Genomic DNA, 18,778 nt, shown 5'->3' on the forward strand with positions numbered 1-18,778 from the left:
TGGGAGGCCGAGGCGGGTGGATCACGAGGTCAGGAGATCGAGACCATCCTGGCTAACATGGTGAAACCCCGTCTCTACTAAAAATACAAAAAAAAACTAGCCGGGCGTGGTGGCGGGCGCCTGTAGTCCCAGCTACTCGGAGGCTGAGGCGGGAGAATGGCGTGAACCCGGGAGGCGGAGCTTGCAGTGAGCCGAGATCGCGCCACTGCACTCCAGCCTGGGCGACAGAGCGAGACTCCGTCTCAAAAAAAAAAAAAAAAAAAAAAAAAAAAGAATGAGATCATTTCATCTGCAGCAACATGGGTGGAGCTAGAGGTAATTATCATTATCTTAAGTGAACTAACACAGGAACAGAAAACCAATACCGCACGTTCTCATTTACAAATGGGAGCTAAACACTCAGTACACATGGACACAATGAAGGGAACAACAGACTCCGGGGCCTACTTGAGGGTGGAGGGTGGGAGGAGGGTGAGGATGAAAACACCACCTATGAGGTATTATGCTTATCACCTGGGTGCCAAATGATCTGTATACCAAGCCCTTGCACCAGCAACATGCGATCTACTTATATAACAAATCTGTACATGTACCCCTGAAATGAAAATAAAAGTTAAATGAAAAAGCCTTTATCAATAATAGTGCAGACAACTTCTGTATCTGAATAAAAATTCTAGGCTGTACATCACAGATTTTCAGAATCTTAAAATGTTAACTTTATTTATAGAATATTCTGTTCCCTATTACAACTATTAGTCAATTTGGAAATCTTATGACATAAACATTGATGGTCCATGCACAGGAGAACTGGAAATCAAATCCTGCTGAAAACTCAGGCTTACCGGACCCTGAAGACTTCCATCCTCCCTGTCAATACTGCCTCGAGAGAGTCTCACATCAGGTTTCTGAAGAAATTAAAACAAAATCAAAACAATTTCATTTTTGATTTGAAAATTATCGACAGATTCTGTATTAAATTCCTTCCTTTTTAACACAATTGTTCTCATAGTGGAAAGTTCCCCAATTTCAAAAGAATTCCAGTGATGATGAATGAAGGCAGTCTGCCTTGGGAAGAACCGCATTCCTCTCCACACACGCACACCTTACAGACTGGCACCTGCACTGGCCCACCCAGTGCTGGAGAACCTACACTTCACTTCTACTCCAAGTAGCACAGCAGGCTTTCTTCTTCACTGAGACCTGCAACCCCAGGATAAAAATACCAGGCATTACTTGCGGCTTTCTGACAGAATATGGCTCATATGGATGTGGCTGTCTTGCCAAAGCAGCAAATGAATTCAATTACAAGACTGCTTTCCCACACTGCATCTAGAATATAGAAACCAAACAGATAAATCTAGATTTCATGTAAATAATAGTACAGAAATTTCACCAGTATCAGAATAAACGAAGTAGGCTACATGTCTTTATGGTGAAGGAACAGGGCAGAAAGGCTTTTCCTCATGAAAACAACCCCGTGCTCCTGCAGCATGGGTTCCGTGGAGCCTTCAGCCACACTGGCCACATACTTCTGCCTGGAAAACTTCTGTTTACTCTTCAAGGCTCAGCCAGATACCCTTTCTGGGCAGCATGTTTCCTAATTCAAGCAGAGCTGGTCGCTTCTTAGCCTGTGCCTTACAGATATCTCTCTACATTGGCACATATCATGCACAATTACTTCCCTCATTAGAGATGGAGCATCTTGATGTCTTATTTGTCTGTGTATCTCCTATTTCCCACACCCGAACCTGTCACTGAGCACACCATCTGCAACCACTTGTTGGGTAAGGGATCGAGACATAAGCTTCACCTCTCCCTTCTTTTCCAATTCCAGTGCTGTAGCCCAAACCCCCTTCATTGTACCAGTTCCTCCTAGGCTTTCTGCCTCTGTCTTAACTATCTCTAATGAAAGCAGGGGTCAGTGGTGGGTGCCAGGGTGTAGTAGGAAGTTGGTAAAGGACACAGCCACCATTAAGATAAAAGTGATCCTCTGATGGCTCAGAGGTAAACAGACTTTCCAGGACAGGGGCCCTGCAGTGTCCTTTGCCTTCTTCCTCCCCTCCCCCTTTCTTTCCCTCCCAGGCACAGTGCCTGCAGGTAGTTGGCTAAGGTCTGAGAACAGCTCCTACCAGGAAGTGGGTAAAGGAGCTCCTGATGGCTAATCACTAAAAGGGGGCTCTGGCTGATTGCTGTTAACAGTCCTCAGGGATTCCATGTGGGAAAAGGTGAAACTTGTGTGTTGTCCCTGAATTTAGGGCAGACTTTGGCTCACTTACGGAAAAACATTCTAATAATCAGAGGCATCCTGAAACAGAATAGACAGACTTGACAGCAGTAGCAGAGAGTAAGCAAAGAGGGCAAAAGTCACAACTTACTTGTTACCTGTTCATTCAACAGAATTACAAAACAGCTCATGTATATCAGCCCCATATCCCTAGTGCCCGGCACAGTTTCCGGCTGGTGCGCACTCAACACATCAATGTTGACTGAATTAACCTCTATGCTACTATATAAAAAAAAGATGTTCTCTTTAATGTAAAAATATGCATTTAAAAACAATAGCTAAATATAGGTGGAAAATGACCTAAATCCTCAAATGCAGTGTTGGGTGTGGTGGTGTGTGCCTGCAATTTCACCTATTTGGGAGGCTGAGGTGGGAGGACCCCTTGAGGCCAGGATATCAAGACCAGCCTGGGTGACATAGTGAGAACTCATCTCTACAAAGAAAAAAATTTTAAAAATTAGCTGGGCATGATGGTGTGTGCCTGAGTCCCAGCTACTGGAGAGGCTGAGGTGGGGGGATGGTTTCAGCCCAGGAGTCTGAGGCTGTAGTGAGCTACCATTGTGCCATGGCACTACACCCTGGGTGACTAAGCAAGACTTCGCTCTGTTAGAACTCTGTCAATGAGTAAACCAGAAAAGTTTAGAATAAGTATTTCCAAACTCTGACAAGCATAACTTAAAACATTGTACAGTGTTTATATGTACTATAATATCAAGGAACAATAATTTAAAAAATGAATTCTTACTGCAGATGTGATATATATAACTAATGCCCACACAGGGGAAGTCAAACCCAGAGGCATGCAGTTGGTGACTATGGCAGAAAGTATGCTGTGTCTTATCAGAGAGGCCTATCCCATTAGTTGTGGACAGCTGTGGCTGGGTGTGAAAGAGCTCCAGAGAAAACTGAGAGGTAGGTAGTTGCTGACTTCCAGCATAGAATCTTCTCTGACAGGTAAGATAGACATGAATAGACAGAAAGGAAACCAGGCAAACACACGTAATATTTCAACCATTGATTCCAACTGGCAACTGAAGGGGAACTCACTGGGGCGGTCCTAGTCCATGGAGTAGAACTCACAGATTCTATTCCATGGAATGTTGAGGTTTTGCTACTGTCTGAATGAAGAGGCAGCTTTCTGGGGCCTAAACATCCCAGATATACTTAAGAAAAATATTCCAAAACACAATGAACTTTGAGAAAAAGTACCTGAGAAGACGAGACTTCAGGTTGACAATTCACAGAACATTACTCAACGTAAATATCAAGGTCAGGAAAGATTTCGGGAAGACCAAGGAACTGTTCAAGCTTAAAGGAAACTCAAGAGATATGATAACTAAATACATCTCACGATCCACGACTTTTTTCTAGAAAGGACATTCTGTGGACAACTGGTAAAACATGAAGAGTCTGTTGATTAGCTAACAGTATTGTATTATTGCTAATTTCCCAACATTGGTAACTCGGCTGTGGTTATTTAAGAGAACATCCTTACTTTTTAGGAAATTCACATTGAACTATTTTAAAAAGTAGGATATCTGGTATTTACTTCCAAATGGTTCAGAAAAAATGGTATGTACAAATATGCAAAGCAAATGAGGTCAAATGTTAACAACTGGAGACTCCAGGTAAAGGGAATGTGAGAATTCTTTGTACCATTCTTGCAACTTTTAAAGTGTCTGAAACTATCCTTTCCTCTTTTGCCCATTTACTTGAGGGACAAGCTGGGAGCTGGGTCTGCTCAGGGCTTTTGTTGAAGGGCTCTAAACAGAGAGTGGAGGTGATTAGGTTTGACTCTATTGTAGCAGGAAGGACAACAATTTTTATTTTATTTTATTATTTATTTTATTTTATTTTTTGAGACAGAGTCTCGTTCTGTCGCCCAGCCTGGAGTGCAGTGGCCGGATCTCAGCTCACTGCAAGCTCCGCCTCCCGGGTTCACGCCATTCTCCTGCCTCAGCCTCCCAAGTAGCTGGGACTACAGGCGCCCCCCACCTTGCCTGGCTAGTTTTTTGTATTTTTTAGTAGAGACAGGGTTTCACCATGTTAGCCAGGATGGTCTCCATCTCCTGACCTCGTGATCCACCCGTCTCGGCCTCCCAAAGTGCTGGGATTACAGGCTTGAGCCACCGCGCCCGGCCTATTTATTCATTTTTTTGAGAGTCTCCCTCTGTCGCCCAGGCTGGAGTGCAGTGGCACGATCTCGGCTCACTGAAAGCTCCGCCTCCCAGGTTCATGCCATTCTCCTGCCTCAGCCTCCCGAGTAGCTGGGACTACAGGCGCCCGCCACCACGCCCGGCTAATTTTTTGTATTTTTAGTAGAGACAGGGTTTCACCGTGTTAGCCAGGATGGTCTCGATCACCTGACCTCATGATCCACCCCCCTTGGCCTCCCAAAGTGCTAGGATTACAGATGTGAGCCACCATGCCCGGCCAACAGTTTCTATTTTTAAGAGACAGGGCCTTGATCTGCTGCCTAGGTCAGAGTGCAGCGGCTATTCACAGGCACAATCATAGTGCATTACAGCCTCGAACTCCTGGCCTCAAGTAATCATTCACCTCAGTTTCTGGAGTAGCTGGGACTATAAATGCATGCCACCATGCCCAGTTAGAGCTACAGTCTAAGAAAACAAAAGACCCACCAGGCCCAAGTTATGATGTGGTCATTTAATAGTTACAGGATTTTGGTTATTTTAAAATATCGTATATACCCTCATTTGTCAATAATCTAACGAAACATGCACTTCCTGTAGGAAAATTAAGATACTGCGAAAATAGATGAAAAAATTACAAATCACTCAACCTTACCATTTGGAAATAATTGTCATTAGTTATTATGGAGTAATTAAAATGTAAAAGTAATTATCATTAGTTAATACTGTGGTGTAAATGTATGTTTACAAACATGGAACCACATTATATGATTCTGCAGCCTTCACATAACATTTACTTAGGGCAAGCTGACAAAACAATGCTTAAGGCTGCGCAATGTTCCACTGCATGACTATCATCATAAAATAGACAATGGTAGTAAAGGGTGTGGGCTGTGGCACCAGGTGGCCTGGGTTCAAATCAGGCTCCAGTATTTACAAGCTGTGTGACCTGGGCCTCAATTTCTTCATCTCTAAAATGGAACAGTAACTGTAACCAACACATAGGATTGTTAGGAGGATGAAATGAGTTAACATTTGCAAAGTACTAAGTTGGTGCCACATAAGAGTTAAAATAAACAGTTCTTTTATTGTTGGACATTAGGGTCATTTTCAAAATCCTTTATAAATAGGTTGTAGATGAACACCTTTGTATACAAATCTTTGACTAAGTCCCTGATTGTTTCCCTGGGACAGATTTCTTTCTTTTTTCTTTTAGAGATGGGGGGGTGTCTCACTATGTTATCCGGGCTGGTCTTAAACTCCTGTGCTCAAGTGATCTTCCTGTCTCGGCCACTGTGCCTGGCTCTGGAGCAGATTTCTAAGAAAGGAATTCCTAAGTCAAAGAGTTGGAACATTTGAAAAATCTTGGTATAAGTTTCCAAATTGCTCAAGGCTGTCCTGATTCTCATCTACGTCAGTAATGTGTGATGGCATTTCTCTCACTGTGCCCTAGCACCACTGTGCTGTCATCTTAGAACTCTCAACCAATTCATAAAGAAGATACTCAAATATATTGTTGTGACTTGTTCCTCTCCTCCTCCCTTTCCCCAAATAGTTGAACATTTCTGTTTCTTATTATGAGATGCGAAGTTCCATGAAGACAGAGGCTATGAAGCTGTCTGCTTCACCGCTGCATCTCTGTTACCTGGTAGAACACAGGACAAACAGATGGAGGAAATGAACGCTCTGTGCATTTTTCTAGCGAACTGATTGTCCATGCCCCTTTGGACAAGGCATATAACCTGTCTAGGCCCAGTTCCTCACCTGTAAAATAGGTAGAATAATACCTACCTCAATCAGTCATTAGCAGAACTGAAGAAGTGCCTGGCAGCATTGTGCACATAGATGTGTAGTAACTATTTGCTGAAGGAATGCTTCAATTAATATCCAAGGCACATGAGATATGTTATAGACGAGGAACTTGACTTAGAAAGATTTAGTTGCTTGGGGTAACACAGCTCTTAAACAGTGGAGGTGGGCTTCAATCAGTCAACAGATGTAAGTACCTTCTATAGGCAGGAAATATTTACTGTTTTACTTAAACAAAAAATGCAACTCATTTATATTTTTGCCTATAGAGTAAGCTATTATGTTTCATGTGTTTACATGAATTAATCTGTTTTTATTTCTATATAAATTTCATAAAATGACTTTCTTTAATGTGTAATTCCCTAATGTGGTATTTTCCTGAAGACAGGATTTTAATTTTAAAATGAGAAAGGCTTATCCATTTAAAATCAAATCTACTTGTGTTCTGTGAATGAAATAAATACTTGAGCTTTTTTTTTCATACAGCACACATGGCCTCCTGAATGAAAGATGAGGGCCCACTGGGAACTGAAGAGCGATACAGCCAGAGACAGTCAATCAGAAAGAATGGATTCTCAGCCAGGTGCGGTGCCTCACGCCTGTAATCCCAGCACTATGGGAGGCTGAGGTGGGCAGATCACCTGAGGTCAGGAGTTTAAGACCAGCCTGGCCAACATGGTGAAACCCCGTCTCTACTCAAAATACAAAAATTAGCTGGACATGGTGGTGCACACGTGTAGCCCCAGCTACTCGGCTGGCTGAGGCAGGAGAATTGCTTGAACCCGGGAGGCGGAGGTTGCAGTGTGCCAAGATCGCGCCATCACACTCCAGCCTGGGGGACAAGAGCGAGACTTTATCTCAAAACAAACAAACAAAAACAAACCGAAAAAACACTTCCGTTTAGCTACAGTCCCTACTCTCATGTGGGTGGGTATGGCTCTGGAAAACTTCAAATTTAAGGTTTATAGCTCAGTCTTTTCTCTTTCCACTATACTGTATTGCTTTCAAATCTGGAATCTGGTATGAGGGCAAAAATAGGAGAGCTGTGGCCCTGCTGCATAGCACATGCAGGGACAGCAGCCTGGCTTCAGATAGACAGCCTTGTGCCACTGCTTTCTAGTTCCCTGTCTCGGCATTCATCTTTCATTCAGACTGACTGGATCTGCTATGTGAGGGAAAAATGCTCACATATTTCTTTCTCAAAACACAAAGTAGGCTTTATATAGACAGGGCTTTCTCATTTAAAATTAAAATCCTGTTTTAAGCATAGTACCACATTAGAAAATTATTGTGCACACAGTAATAAAAAGAAGCAAGTTGCAAAGTTACTCTATTTTTAAGCAATGCCCAATAGGAAAGAAAGCTCTTTCAACCAACTGAGGTTCTAACTAAGGTTGCCAGCACTCTCTGGCACTCACTTTGTAAGACAGCTTTCAGAGTATATTTGCAGGCACAGAACTATTTCAGAAAGGACAGTATCTGACCTGGGAACAAGAGAGGGGAGTGTGGGACCAGGCGTGGTGACTCATGCCTGTAATCCCAACATTTTGTGAAGCCACGGTGGGAGAATCGCTTGAGCCCAGAAGTTTGAGACCAGCACGGACAACAAAGTGAGACCCTATCTCTATTAAAAAAACTAACAAAATTAGCCAGGCTTGGTGGTGTATGCCTGTAGTCGCAGCTACTCTGGAAGGAGGCTGAGGCAGGAGGATGACTTGAGCCCAGGAGGTTAGGGATGCAGTGAACTAGGATTGTGCCACTGCACTCCAGTCAGGGCCACAGAGTGAGACTTTGTCTCAATTTAAAAAAAAAAAAAAAAAGGAGAGCTAGGTATAGTACAGAGTATCTTCTGTGGGGCCACCTGACCTTGAGCAAGAGCATCTGGGCTGCTACGATAAAACACATTCTGTGCAGAGTTGTTGAGATAATGCAGAGATCCAGAGGAGGGACTCCTGACCCACTGAAGTACTCAAAAAGTAAGAGATGTGACTAGCAGTAGCAACCATAAAAAATGATGTGATGATGTGCTCTCTGAAAGCAGAAGCGATTCAAAAGACATCGGTTTTGATCTAATATTTGGGTAATACTAAAGCAAGTTAATTTTTCAAATAAGAACAGAACTTATCTAACACGGTGCAGAGCTGACCTTACTGAAGTAAATGGCAGGACCAGAGCAGTAGGTCTGGGTGGGTCTGGGAATGAATCAGTTTATGAAGATGAAAACAGAAGGTAAGCATCTTTTTTTTTTTTTTTTTTTTTTGAGACGGAGTCTCGCTCTGTCGCCCAGGCTGGAGTGCAGTGGCCGGATCTCAGCTCACTGCAAGCTCCGCCTCCCGGGTTCACGCCATTCTCTGGCCTCAGCCTCCCGAGTAGCTGGGACTACAGGCGCCCGCCACCTCGCCCGGCTAGTTTTTTGTATTTCTTAATAGAGACGGGGTTTCACCGTGTTAGCCAGGATGGTCTCGATCTCCTGACCTCGTGATCCGCCCGCCTCGGCCTCCCTAAGTGCTAGGATTACAGGCGTGAGCCACCGCGCCCGGCCCGGTAAGCATCTTTAGACATTTTTATAGCAATCTGAAACAGTAATTTTTAGGCCATCAAAAAAGTCTGGCTTGTATTTTTATGTCTTTCTAGTCAATGATTTTGAAATTTTATTTTACAAGAGTATTGGTCTGCAACGGTTTAGAAAGATACAAACTGGCCCTTCCATGCAGTTTGAGAAGCCCTGTACTGGAAGCTTCCTTGGCCTAAGAGGACAGAAAGACTTATGACACACAGCTTCAACAATGACCTGATTAACCTAAAAGTAGGTGCAGTGGTCTGGCCTGGTGGCTACAAGGACACAGACCAATAGCTCTGGGTCTAGCTCATGCCAAAGGCCAAGGCACAGAATCAAGCTTGTAAATAGCAGATACCATGGAAACCAACAGTAATTTTTACACATACACAGCATAAAAAGGACCACAATGAGATATAATTATCATTGTTAGAGTCCCTTCACCAAATGAAGGACCATAAAGCATGTGTGTGCATACCCAGACACCTAGCTGCCACCATCACCACTCGACAGTGTCACGAGCGCTTCTACATCCAACACACACTACCTTCCAACTGATAGATGGCCAGGGTAGTCCTCACACTACACCTGCACCAGGCGTTATTCCCAGTTTGCCAAGCTTTCCATGCGGCTGTCTAAAAATCTGAATCTCTAGCCCAGACCACCTCCTGCGGGCTCTATGCCTGATATCCAGCCACCTCCTCTGCATTCCCATTTGCATATCCCAGATGTCCAAACCTGGCATCATCATGTTTCCCTGACATGGACTCCTCATTCTGAATTTTATTTCATTTTGTAGCACAGTGTTACTTTTGGTGACACTAATGCTATGATTTCTGTCCTGGATTCTTCCTTCCTCTTGACGTCCTATACCAATTCACCAATCTTGTCCCTTTTAAGTCTGTTTTCTCTGCTCCTTCCCACTTTGCCTTTTCCAGCTTAGATCCTGCTGTCATTTATTTGAATGACCACTCAACTTCCTAATGGATCTCTGCATTTCCTATCTTGCCCTCTGAGCCATCAGTCAGCAAGGCAAGGCTAAAGCGGTTTTTTTTTTTTTTGAGACAGAGTCTCACTCTGTCACCCAGGCTGGAGTATAGTGGAACAATCTCAGCTCACTGCAACCTCTGCCTCTTGGGTTCAAGCAATTCTCCTGCTGCAGGCTCCTGAGTAGCTGGGATTACAGGAGAGCGCCACCACACCTGGCTAATTTTTGTATTTTTAGTACAGATAGGGTTTGGTCATGTTGGTCTCGAACTCCTGACCTCAGATGATCCACCCGCCTCGGCCTCCCAAAGTGCTGGGACTACAGGCACGAGCCACGGTGCCCGACCCTAAGGTGATCTTTCTGAGATGACATCTGCTTCAAATCTTAAAAAACACTGCCAGGCCTAAGATCAGAGAGTGACCTTGGGACCACATCTCAAAAATCAACTGGGGTGCTTGTTATCACTCTAGGTCCTTGGCCTCTCCATATCCACTGCAATTCTCTAGTCCCGGGGAACTGAACTTTAAAAGGTCCCCCATGACTTTTATGTCTATTACATTTTAATTTATTCATTTGTAAAATAATTATATCTACTTCCCCAGGGTTCATGCATTACTTGTTTTTAGATGAAAAATAGTGACACAAACGCTATGATTCCTGCCCCAGATTCTTCCTTCTTCCCTCTTGACCTCTAACATTTAGATGCTTAACACTGTATGGCGGTACATTCATTCGCTTAATAAATACTGCTTGAGCCTTATTACTGCTGAACAAATGGTACTATAGGAGCTGGGGGAGAGTGCTGAATAAATAAAGTTCTCATCTTTGTGATGCTTACACTTTAGTGGAGGAGATAGGAAAACAAGCGAGACATTGTCACACAGTGAGAAACATTAGGAGAAAAATGAAGCAGGATGAAGACAGTTAAGTCACAGCTGCTGCCATTAAGGAACTTATGTTTTATTAGAGAAAGAGGGTGAGAGTGAGCATGTGTGAGAGTACAGGGGTTTGGGGGAGAGAACGCAGGAGTGCACATCATAATACAGTAAGTTCATTCAAGCTTCACGCTTGGCACTCAGTAAGGTTCTCTGGCACCTTGTGGGTAGAGGCCAGGGATGTTGCTAAGAACTCCTACTATTCATAGGACAGTCTCCTACAACAAAGAATTACCCAGTCCCAAATGTCAACAATGCCCAGGCTGAGAAACCCTGGTGTAGGTAATGTGTCATCCTTGAGGTGACACAAAAAGAAGACATGGTCCATGGTCTCTGCACTCATGAGGTGCTCAGTCTAGTAAGGAAAACAAGCAAAGATAAAAATACAATACCATCTTACCAGCATTAAGAAAGATGCTTGTTCTAGCCTGGCTAACATGATAAAACTCTACCAAAAACAAAAATTAGCTGGGCGTGGTGGTGCGTGACTGTAGTCCCAGCTACTTGGGAGGCTGAGGTGGGAGGACAGATTAAGCCCAGGAGGTCAAGGTTGGAATGAGCCGTGATTGTGCCACTGCACTGCACTCTACCCTGGGTGACAGTGTGAGACCCTGTTTTGGGAAAAAAAAAAAAAGGAAAGGTACTTGAGTGGGAAATTGCCTCGATGCCATCATGGCCTCCAAGATTAGCACCAGGCAAGCTATCTCAGAAGTTACCCAAAAGACAGGTTTAGGACCAAATGAAGATGCTCCAATTACATGGTTATTAAGTTAAAAACAAAACCCAAAACACATAGTAAGAAATATTTTCCATTTCCCCACAAACATGCTCTGCTTTGGTCACATCCAGATACAGGAAGTTCTTATAATACAGTTTGTGTGTGTGCATTTTTTTTTTTTTTTAAACGGAGTCTCGCTCTGTTGCCCAGGTTAGAGTGCAGTGGCATGATCTTGGCTTACTGTAACCTCTGCCTCCCAGGTTCAAACGATTCTCCTGCTTCAGCCTCCCAAGTAGCCGGGATTATAGGCATGCCAATTTTGTATTTTTAGTACAGACGGGATTTCACCATGTCGGCCAGGCCAGTCTTGAACTCCTGACCTCAGATGATCCACCTGCCTCAGCCTCCCAAAGTGCTGGGGTTACAGGCGTGAATCACTGTGCCCAGCCAGAACAGTCTTTTTTTCTTTTGTGTATCATTCATATATATTTCTGTTCCTTTGTATGTCTTGTAATTTTTTGTTGGAGATTAGACATTTTATATAATATATTGTAGGAATTCTGGGTACTTGATCCTCCTCCCTTTAGGGCTTTTTTTTTTTTTTTTTTTTTTGCCACAGGGTCTTGCTAAGCCCAGGCTAGTCTCAAACTCCTAGACTCAAGCGATCTCCCTGCCTCAACCTGTCGAGCAGCTGAGATTATTCACTGTGCCTGGCTGGAATATAGCCTTTTGACCCCATGTCATTACCCACACTCTTCACTCTTCCTGGAATGTATTTCCCTAGCCTGTCTGCCCTAAAAATTCCAATTTCTCCTTTAAGCCTTGGCTCAAATGTTATCCACACTCTGCTGCCTCCCCCAATACCCCTAGTGATACACAGGGTTCTCTTCTGCTCTTCCTGATGTTCTTCTTTGTCAGAGCAATAGAACAGCAGTAGCATTTCACAACATTTGGTAGCAAACCCTTTGTCCAAATGCAGTCATATATGGGACTGAAATACAAGAACTCTAGCTTGGAGAATCTATAACATCTACCTTTAAAAATACAAATCAATGCTGCCTGGTAAAAGAGGCTATCTGGACAAAAAATAGTTTTGAAATGTAGGGCTAGAGAACATATGTTCTTAGAATAGATATAATATCCAAATTAATTCACTCAGATTAGTGGTAGTAAATAATAACATTTTTTTTTTCCTTTTTTTCCAGAGTCTTACTCTGTCACCCAGGCTGGAGTGCAGCGGTACAATCTCAGCTCACTGCAACCACTTCTTCCTGGGTTCAAGCAATTCTCATGCCTCAACCTCCTGAAGAGCTGGGACTACAGGTGTGTACCACCATGCCTGGCTAATTTTTGTTTTTTTGAGTTTTGCTCTGTCACCCAGGCTGGAGTGCCATCTTGGCTCACTGCAGCCTCTGCCTCCTAGGTTCAAGCAATTCTTCTGCCTCAGCCTCCTGAGTAGCTGGCATTACAGGCACGCATCACCACACCTGGCTAATTTTTGTATTTTTAGTGGAGACGGGGTTTTGCCATGTTGGCCAGGCTGGTCTCGAACTTCTGACCTCAAGTAATCAGCCCGCCTCAGCCTCCCGAAGTGCTGGGATTACAGGCATGAGTTACTGCACCTTTTTTTCTTTTTTTTTTTTTCAGTAGAGACAGGATTTCACCATGTTGGCTAGGCTGATCTCGAACTCCCGGCCTCAAGTGATCTGTCCACCTTGGCCTCCCAAAGTGCTGGGATGAATTACAGGTGTGATCCACCGTGCCAGGCTAAAAATAACAATTTTTTTTTCCATCTGCCTTATAATCTCAAGATTTGCTTTAATTCAGAAGGAAAGTTTTATCCTATGCTTTCAAAATTCTAAATTGGTTAAATTTAACACAAAGTTAGTGTCAGTGAATGTTTAATGATGCAAAGCATGAGAGACCAGGTAAAGTTACTGGCTCTAAATTATGAATCCTGGCTTCTTTCAGCCATAATATGATTGAGGCAACTACAGGAAGACTGAAATAGCTATTCCGGGTTCAAGGAGAGTGGGGAATAGGTTCTCACAGTCCTTAGTTCTGAGGCTGAGGGCACAGAATTGCTTGGCAGCAGGGACCATGAGTCTAAAAGGACCTTTGTGTCAAGTAACATACAGAGATTGCTCTGTCCCACCACTTCCTCTGTGTCCCCAAGGGACTTCTGAAGTGGTTTTCAATAAGGGTTGCCTGAAGGAAGACATTTCCCATGCATATGTCCAGACACATCCGGGAGGAGGTTCACATCAGCCACAAATGCCAGGAAGGCAAATCTTAGCTGTCTTGTTACACAGCCTGCAGTAGCAAGATGCAATAGTTTATGTAAGCTGACATGGAAGCAGGAGTTGTTTCTGGGTAAACAATGCGGTAATGAAAAACCAAACAAATGCTCGTATCTCTGAGCCCAAAATGACACTACTAAAATTTTAGAGAAATTTATCCCTAAAAGATAATTATAAAAGCAAATAATCCATTATCGCAAGCTTTTTCTTTCTTTTTTCTTTTCCCGTAAGAGACAGTCTTGACCTGTGGCACAGAGGCTCTCTGGGTCTCTCTCTCCTGTTCTGTTAAAATGAAGATAATAAAAGGACAAGTCCACATTCCTCTATCCTCATTTCTAAAACCTAAAAAGTTCTGAAAATGTTAAGTGTGCTTTTCTATGTTTGAAACAAACTAATATGGTAGTAAAACCTGAACAGATGAAGCATCTTATAATCTTTATTTAACTGTTAATGTGATTATTTGCATTTTGCTATAGAAATACTGGTGGTTTTAACTCTGGCATGTTGTTAGAGTCTTAAATAATGTATAATGTTCAGCATATTACACTAACTTTTTAGTATTTAAAAAATACTGAATTATGAAACACACATGGCCCTTATGGGTTTTGGATACAGGATTTTGGATCTGTTAGAGGGCAGTGCCACAATCATAGCTTACTGTAATCTAGAACTCCTGGACTCAGTCTTAGCCTCTCAAGTATCTGGGACCACAGGTGTAAGCCACAATGCCCGGCTAATTTTTTTTATTTTTTGTAGAGACAGGGTCTTGCTGTGTTGCCTAGGCTGGTCTTGAACTCCTGAGCTTAAGTGATCCTCTTGCCTTGGTCTCCCAAAGCACTGGGATTATAGGCATTAACCACCACATCCAGCCACATTATTGCAAGTAGTTTTTGTTTTGTTTTGTTTTGTTTTGTTTTGAGATGGAGTTTCGCTTGTTGCCCAGGCTGGAATACAATGGCATGATCTCGGCTCACTGAAACCTCTGCCTACTGGTTCAAGCAATTCTTCTGCCTCAGCCTCCCAAGTAGCTGGGATTACAGGCATGCGCCTGGCTACTTTTTGTATTTTTAGTAGAGACTGGGTTTCACCATGTTGGCCAGGCTGGTCTCGAGCTCCTGACCTCAGGTGATCTGCTTGCCTCAGCCTCCCAAATAGGCCACTGTGCCCGGCCCATTGCAAGTTTTTTTTTTTTTTTTTTTTTTTTTTGAGACGGAGTCTCACTCTGTCGCCCAGGCTGGAGTGCAGTGGCTGGATCTCGGCTCACTGCAAGCTCCGCCTCCTGGCTTTACGCCATTCTCCTGCCTCAGCCTCCCGAGTAGCTGGGACTACAGGTGCCCGCCACCTCGCCCGGCTAGTTTTTTGTATTTTTTTTAGTAGAGATGGGGTTTCACCATGTTAGCCAGGATGGTCTTGATCTCCTGACCTCGTGATCCGCCCATCTCGGCCTCCCAAAGTGCTGGGATTACAGGCTTGAGCCACTGTGCCCAGCCCCGGCCTATTGCAAGTTTTAAGGAGTAGTTGTAAAACTAACTCTCCTGCTTTGAAACATAACATTTTGCAATAATTTGCAATATAGTAGACTCTAACATGGCTTAAAAAGTCAAAGAAGCCTTTCAGAACACAATTACCAGAAATCTTTCCTCTTTTTCCAGCCAGCGCTGATCTTCTTCCATTTCCTGTTGCTGTCGGATTAGCCGCTCTTCCATCAGGTGGGTTGGCAACACTTGCCCAATCCCTCGCAGGTCCAATGCTGTAGAGTCCTGGAAGAAGGGTTGAAAACAGCATGTCCAGTCTCTTAAGTCCATTCCTATGTTCTTACATTGTTTTATGCGTCTTTCAAGAAAAGATAAGCAGAACAGCAAGTATGGTAGAAACAGGATCTCTCATACTGTGCTTGTGGGAGTAACTTTTCTGCAGGGTGCAATTTCATGTGCATCAAGCATCTTTAACAAGTATACAACCCTTTAGCTCACAGATTCACTTGTAGGGGTCTATTTTAAAGAAATAACACAAAATATGTGCAAAGAATACATTGTTACTTATAGTAAAAAAGTAGAAACAATCTAGAGTAGAAGGCTGAAATATGATACATATTATAGAGTATTAAATATTAAATAAAAGAACATAAGTAGCAGACAACTATAGATGCTCTTTTATTCAAATAAGTATTTTTTTTTTTTTAAATGAGATGGGGTCTTGCTATGTTGCCCAGGCTGGCATCGAACTCCTAGGCTCAAGTTATCTTACCACCTCAGCCCCTTGAGTAGATGCAACTATGGATGTGTGTTACTGTACCCAGCTCAAATAAATTTTTAAACTGTAAGAGTAGTTCTTGGTTTTACCAGGAAAATTTAGTAAAAATTAACATGGTCCAAAGAACTGAATGTTCTGTCTTCCTGTTTCTTCGTTGGCCTCATGCATATGCTGATTATATTCCACTGAGGGCTTTGCCTTTCAAATATATGGACTAAAGATTTTAGTATTTCTCCCTGGGTTCTTTTAGTTAAAAAAGTTCATGAAACCAGAAAGCATTTGAGTAGATGGAGTATCCTGATCTTTGAATTAAGTCATTAAAATATGGCCGGGCATGGTGGCTCAAGCCTGCAATCCCAGCACTTTGGGAGGCTGAGGCGGGTGGATCACTTGAAGTCAGGGGTTCAAGACCAGCCTGGCCAACATGGTGAAACTCTGCCTCTACTAAAAAATACAAAAATGAGCTGGGCGTGGTGGCTTGCGCTTGTAATCCAAGCTGCTCGGGAGGCTGAGGCAGAATTGTTTGAATCTGGGAGGCAGAGGTTGCAGTAAGCCGAGATCGTACCACTGCATTCCAGCCTGGGAGACAGAGTGAGCCTCTGTCTCAAAAAAAAAAAAAGTCATTAAAATCAATAAATCTTAGGATTTAGAAATAAAAGGTGCCTTAGGCCATGCTTTGTTACTTTTTTTTTTTTTTTTTTGAGACAGGTTCTTGTTCTGTTGCCCAGGCTGGAGTGTAGTGGCACGATCTCAGCTCACTGCAGTCTCAACTTCCTAGGCTCAAACGATCCTCTCACCCCAGCATCCCGAGTAGCTAGGACTGCAGGCATATACCACCATACGTGACTAATTTTCTATTTTTTGTAGAGACAGGGTCTCGTTATGTTGCCCAGACTGGTTTCAAACTCTTGGGCTCAAGCAATCCTCCTACTTTAGCCTCCCAAAAGTGCTGGGATTACAGGTGTAAGCCACCATGCCCAGCTTTGCCATCCTTTATAAGTTAACAAACTGAAGCCCAAGACACCCGATTTACCTCCACATTGGGCTGCCACATTGCTATCTCCTGAGGTCTATGATTCCATGAATCTGTTTGGTCCAAAAGAGATGCCTGACCTGGATAGATGCTGCCAGCCATGGCTGTGATTCCATGTGAACCAGGGTAGCCAGAAACCTGTGAATGAGTAAGGAGGCAAGGTAATGTTCAACTATAACATCTGCACAGTTCTGCTTCATACACAAAGGAAACTAAAATTACAGAGAATATTGTGGTAGGCATAATTATGGCCCCCCAGAGATACCCATGTTCTAATCCCTTGAACATGTGAATATGTTTCCTTACATGGTGAAAGAGACTTTGCAAATGTGGTTGTAAGTCAAGGACCTTGGGATGGGAGGGTATCCAGGATATCTGAGTGAGTCCAGTGTAATTACAAGGGTCCTTAAAAGTGCAAGAGGGAAGTGTAAGAGGAGGGAGGGACATGGGACCACTGAAGAAGGGTCAGAGAGAGTTAATACTGCTGGCTCTGGGCCGGGCACAGTGGCTCAAGTCTATAATCCCAGCACTTTGGGAGGCCGAGGTGGACGGATCACAAGGTCAGGAGATGAGACCATCCTGGCTAACACGGTGAACCCCATCTCTACTAAAAAATACAAAAAACTAGCCAGGCGCGGTGGCGGGCGCCTGTAGTCCCAGCTAATCGGGAGGCTGAGGCAGGAGAATGGTGTGAACCCGGGAGGAGGAGCTTGCAGTGAGCCGAGATCGCGCCACTGCACTCCAGCCTGGGTGACAGAGCGAGACTCTTGTCTCAAAAAAACAAAAAAACGAAACAAAACCAAAAAACCCAAAAAACTTCTGGCTTCAGAACACGGAGTAAGGGGACCGTGAGCCAAGGCATGTGGGTGGCCTATAGAAGCTGATAAGGCAAGGAAATGGACTCTCAGCTAAAGTCTCAAGAAAGGACATTTGTTATGGCTGCATTAGAGAGCTAGTGCAAGTATATACTAGAAAATAAGAAATTGTTTCTTTGGAATTTCACATTTACTAAAATAATGAGTGCAGGCCATCCTTGGATGCAAAAGCAACAGGAAGCCACAAAAATGGCTGTGCCACACTCTGCTCTAGAAATCCCCTTTCCTGCCCAACCAACCACTATCCCCTAACAAGAATAACAACAACAAAACACACACACACAAAACCCCTCAACTGTTTGTCCTCTAATGACCTGAGAGCTGATGGTAGGATAAGTCGTACCTTTAAATTCTAACAATGATGACTAAGGCAGAGAGAAGACATTCGGTTGGACATAGAGAAAAATTTCAAGGCAGAGGGAAAATAAGACAGGTTTCTTTATATGGTTCCTTCTCTCAATCAAGAGAAAGACAGAGAACAGAATCAGTATTGGTTTCCACACCTCATTAGGCTACTGCTGCATGGTGGGTGTTGTCAGTTAATTTTTTAGTGAGATAAAGCACAGCCAAAACTGTATTTCCAAATATCAACACATCCTTCAACAAAGGTTTTGTGCATTTATTCGGTCTCTAGGCATTAATTTATACCAAAACTCCATATGGACAATATAAAATTAATGAATTTTCAAGTGAGACATACAGTTAGTTCTCACAGTTTATTTGAATGAAAATATCTTAATAATAAAAACTGCTACTAAATGCAAAATGCTATATCAAGATTTTTGGTGAAAAGGGACATATTATTGCCAGACAACATTTAGGAATTTTCACAAGGAGGTTTAAAATAGTCTAAGGCAGTTTTCTACATAATAG

General features: G+C 43.2%; 1 protein-coding gene across 49 annotated transcripts in view; it reads right to left on the reverse strand.

The window, feature by feature from the left end:
- PTK2 (protein tyrosine kinase 2) overlaps positions 1-18,778 on the reverse strand; it is a 322,010-nt gene that overhangs the window by 26,873 nt on the left and 276,359 nt on the right. For 36 of the 49 annotated variants that reach the window (XM_017962371.2, XM_021942917.1, XM_021942938.1 and 33 more), the window contains 3 exons: positions 17,031-17,168; positions 15,373-15,504; positions 843-905 (listed from right to left, as the gene is read on the reverse strand). In XM_017962371.2, coding sequence (XP_017817860.1) covers positions 843-905; positions 15,373-15,504; positions 17,031-17,168 — 333 coding nt within the window. The remainder of the gene's footprint in view (positions 1-842; positions 906-15,372; positions 15,505-17,030; positions 17,169-18,778) is intronic. The other 13 variants (XM_021942939.1, XM_021942935.1, XM_021942931.1 and 10 more) reach the window with 1 other exon arrangement.

Source organism: Papio anubis, chromosome 8 (genome assembly GCF_008728515.1).
Source record: "Papio anubis isolate 15944 chromosome 8, Panubis1.0, whole genome shotgun sequence".
Taxonomy (NCBI): domain Eukaryota; kingdom Metazoa; phylum Chordata; class Mammalia; order Primates; family Cercopithecidae; genus Papio; species Papio anubis.